This window comes from Vombatus ursinus, unplaced genomic scaffold (assembly GCF_900497805.2).
Source record: "Vombatus ursinus unplaced genomic scaffold, bare-nosed wombat genome assembly UNPS02011572.1, whole genome shotgun sequence".
In the NCBI taxonomy this organism is placed as follows: Eukaryota; Metazoa; Chordata; class Mammalia; order Diprotodontia; family Vombatidae; genus Vombatus; species Vombatus ursinus.
In genome coordinates, this window is record NW_020951350.1 from 3953190 (window position 1) to 3956924 (window position 3735).

The following is a 3735-nucleotide window of genomic DNA, read 5'->3' on the forward strand; positions in this document are numbered from 1 at the left end:
GGAGGGGTGCCCCTGCTGGGGAAGGGGGAACAAGAACTTCTAAGTACTGACCACTCTCTGGGTCAAAGAGCAACTTTAACCTAGGAGATTTGGGCGTCTCCACATAATAGTAGCGACCACTCTCTGGATCTACCAGAACCTTCCCTGATGGAGTGGTTCCAGAGTTCCGAAGTCCCCTACCCCGGCCCCGGAAAGGGCTGTCAAGGACCTGGGTCATAGGAGGTGCGGAAGCTGCCCTGGGCTGGGATAGGGAAGCAGGTTTGGCTGTAATCTGGTTCCCTGAGGGATGGGTCCCAGCCAGGCCTGGCTGGGGTTTGGCTCCGGGCTCTAGGCTCTGGGCTTGTAGGGCCAGGGAACTGGCCTGGTCAGAGTGTGGGGACCCCAGGTTGAGGGAGCCCCTGAGATTTGGATGTGGGGGCCCTGTCAAGGAGCTAGGTGTCTGCCCAGCCCCTGGCCACTGAGGTGGACAGTGTGTTTCCACCTCTGGCCTCTCTCTTGGTTCCTTGGGGATAGGGGGAGGTCCCAGGGTATTGGCCTGGACCTCTCCTTCAGGAAGGAGGCGCTGGGTCTGAGGACTGTACCCTGAGGAAACACGGCTGATCTCTGTGCTGGACTCAGGCTGCGCCCTGACCCCTGGCTTCCTGGACAACCACAGGGCTCCCGGCAGGCGGATCTCGCTACGAGCAAAAGGCTTGGCTGTATTGTTCTCTGCTTTCCTCCGCGGGGTCGGATCTCCTTCTTCGTGGCCCGTTGACTGGCGCTGAGGCTGGGGAGGTTGGTGGCCCTGAGGGGCCCCGCTGGGGCTAAGGGGAGCGGAGTCACTTACTCCCACTCCCCCAGTGGTCGGCGGCTCTGGGACTTCAAAGGGATGGGTCACTACTGGCAGGAAGTTCTTCTGGAAAGTAGAAGTGTAGTGAACAGGCGCAGGGGGTTCGGGGGGTCCCGGCGGAGCCTCGCTCTCCTCGCTGGGGCCCCCGGGAGCGCAAGGAGGCTCAGGCAGTCCCAGGCTGGAGCTGGCGGCAGCTGGGAAACTCAGCGAGTAGGTGTTCTTCACTAGCTTCCGTACGTCCCGAGGTCGAGGAATTGTCATTCGGGATCTGCCGGAGAGAGCGGGGGCGTCTCTGCGCTCCGAAGTATCTGGAACTGTAGTCTCCAGCGTAGGTGAAATCTGAGGTCCCTTCACAGTTAGATCCTGAGTTGACTGCGTAGATGTTGCCTCCTGGAGCGCTTCATTGGGAGCCTCCTGCATAGCCAGAATCGGCGTCGCCTGAACGGTGGGATCCCAAGTCTCCTGGGAAGACAGACTGGCAGTCTCCTGGATCACCCGATCCTCTGGAGTCCTCCTCGGAGGCAGAGATTTCGGCTGCTGGCCCCATTCTTTGCGGGACCGAGACTCAGAAATTTCTTGGGACTTCTCCCCCGACAGCAAGAAGATGCTGGAGCTCACGGGACCGAGTGGTTCTGTCCCGGGGGCTGGTTTGTCCCGACGAATAGCTCGCTCTCGAAGACTGGGCCAGGGCCTCGGTACTCTAATAGAAACTACCCCGTCTGGGGCCCGCAATCCCGCAGGCTTGACTGGGGGCAGGGGTGCCTCCTTCGCCGTATCTCTTGGGGGAAGTCCGGCTTGAGAGGTCCCTCTGGGCTTGAGCTCCTTTGAGTCTCTTCGAGGGCTTCGTATAGTACGTCTAGTTGGGGCCTCGCTCTCCCGGGCCTCAGGCCAAGCCAGGGGCCAATCCGCCGGCTTCTGGGTATCGCAGTCGGAACGGAGCCGTGGACCTGGCGGGGTCTGGATGGGCTGAGCTCCGCCCCCTGGGCTTGACTGTTCTGGGCGCAGTGTCTGCTCGGTCTGCAGCTTCCTGGCCAGTGCTGTTTGCACGAGGTTGGAGGCGGCCTGCAGGCGTGTCAGAGACTCGTCCAGCGAACCGGTTCGCTGAAACAGTTTGCGCCTGGGGACCCCATTAGTCCCAGCTGAATCCAGCTCCGGAGGGCTCGGCTTCAGCCTCAGCTCTATCTGCCTCTTGGGGACAGTTCTCTGCGTAGTCGGGGATGCCTGGTCTTCAAGTGCAACCTCCACGCACTCGAACTGGGTTCTCCCGGACGTGGCGGGGGGTTCTGGAAGTCTTGAGGCAGAAGATTCAGCCTCCTGACGCAGGTCCAGGTAAGTGGCCCAGCGGTCTGCTTGGTTGCTGCTGTCAGAGAGAGCTGGGGATGGGCTGGAGGAGGCCTGCGCGCTGGGGCTATGCACGTCGAGGTAAGGGCCTTGAGGGCGGGACAAATCATGCAAGCTGAGCGCGGTGAGCTGCTGCACCTCGCTGTCCGCCTCGTCCGAGACGCTGGGGGACTGAACGGGAGTCCCACCTAGGGGCCCGGTTGTAAAGATCACTTCCATCTCCCCCGACGGCAGGGTGCGGAGCTGGAAAGGGCTCGGGCGCTGTCCCGGCCTCTTGGGGAAACCGGATCCAGGCTCCTGGCGGCTATTCTGGGCGCTGATGGACAGGCGAAGCTGCGAGCCCCCGCTCCTGGCTTGGCCCGCCCCCCCGCCAGGGACCCTGGCGTTCTGGCCCGCAAACGTTGCCGGTTGCCCCCGCCCAGGAACTCCACTGCCCCCGTCATCGTCCGCCCCGTCCAGGACGGGGCGCGGCCCCTGGGGCTCCGGCGAGCCTGGCGCGGTGTGGTAAGAGCCAGAGGAGCCCGAGGAGTCCTGGCGCAGCGCAAGGGCCGAGGGGAAGCCGCCCGTGGCCGGCGGGACAAGGATGGAGAGCATGGTACGGGCGGGCTGCGACTGGGGCCGGGGCTCGGGACGCGCAGAAATTCGCCGCCTCCGCCGCCGCCTCCGGCCGCTCTGTCCCCTGCCCGCACACCCCGCCCCGGGGTCCCGGCACGGCCGGGTCACAGCGCCTTAAAGAGGCCGCGTCTGAACCCGAGCCAGCGGCTGCCCCGGCTGGCTACGGCCAGTAGTGCCTTCCTCCACCCTCCCCTCCCCTCCCGGCCCATTTGCTCCCTGCTTTGGCCGTCCCGGAGGAGCTGAGACCAGACCGGGGATAATAATGCGGCTGGGGGGTGAACTGTGGCAGGGCACCCCAGCTGGAGGCTAAGACAGGGGATCCCCCCCCAAGGGAACCGATATCAGAAAGCGAAAGGGTCCCTGAAGGTGTCTCTTTGAAACACCTGCGGGGCACCGGGGCACTTCCAATTCTAAATTCTGAGTTTCAGGCTTGGACTTTTGTGTCTCTGGCATCTCCGCCCCCTACCCCAACCTTCCCTTGCTAGTTACCAACGCACACTCCATCCTATTAGATTAAGTAGAGGAAAGCTTCCTTAATTTCTGCATAAACGAGTGAGTAGAGTGAGACCTCTCCTTTTCATGTTATCATTTGTGAAAGAACTTTTAAGAAAGTAAATATAGGTGGCTCAAGACATCCACAGCCATCCAGGGCCCAAGTTCCCAAAGCTGGGCTGAATTCCTGGGCCAGGTTGGAATGGGGGTGGGGGTGGGGTCGAGAGGAAAGCGAAGAAAAAGTTTAACCTCTTTGCATCGACCTTGGAGGTGGAGGTATTGGGGGAAGGGGAGCTAGAATGCATTTCGGTTTGGTTTGGTTTTGGGAACATGAATTGTGTTTTTATAGCCCCAGATTTCTTCCACACAGCCTCTTGCTATCTGAAGAAGGTCCCAAACTTCAGAGAGTGTTTTTGGAAGGAACATTGGAGGTCAATTAATTCGATTCCTTTTATAGA

The 3735-nt window shown here is 61.3% G+C and overlaps 1 protein-coding gene across 1 annotated transcript in view; it reads right to left on the bottom strand.

Moving 5' to 3' along the window:
• Positions 1-2786, bottom strand: part of PROB1 (proline rich basic protein 1) — a 6370-nt gene extending 3584 nt beyond the window's left edge. Inside the window, exon 1 of the mRNA XM_027856557.1 lies at positions 2-2786. Coding sequence (XP_027712358.1) covers positions 2-2764 — 2763 coding nt within the window. The 5' untranslated portion in view covers positions 2765-2786. The remainder of the gene's footprint in view (position 1) is intronic.
• Between the last annotated feature and the right edge of the window lie 949 nt (positions 2787-3735).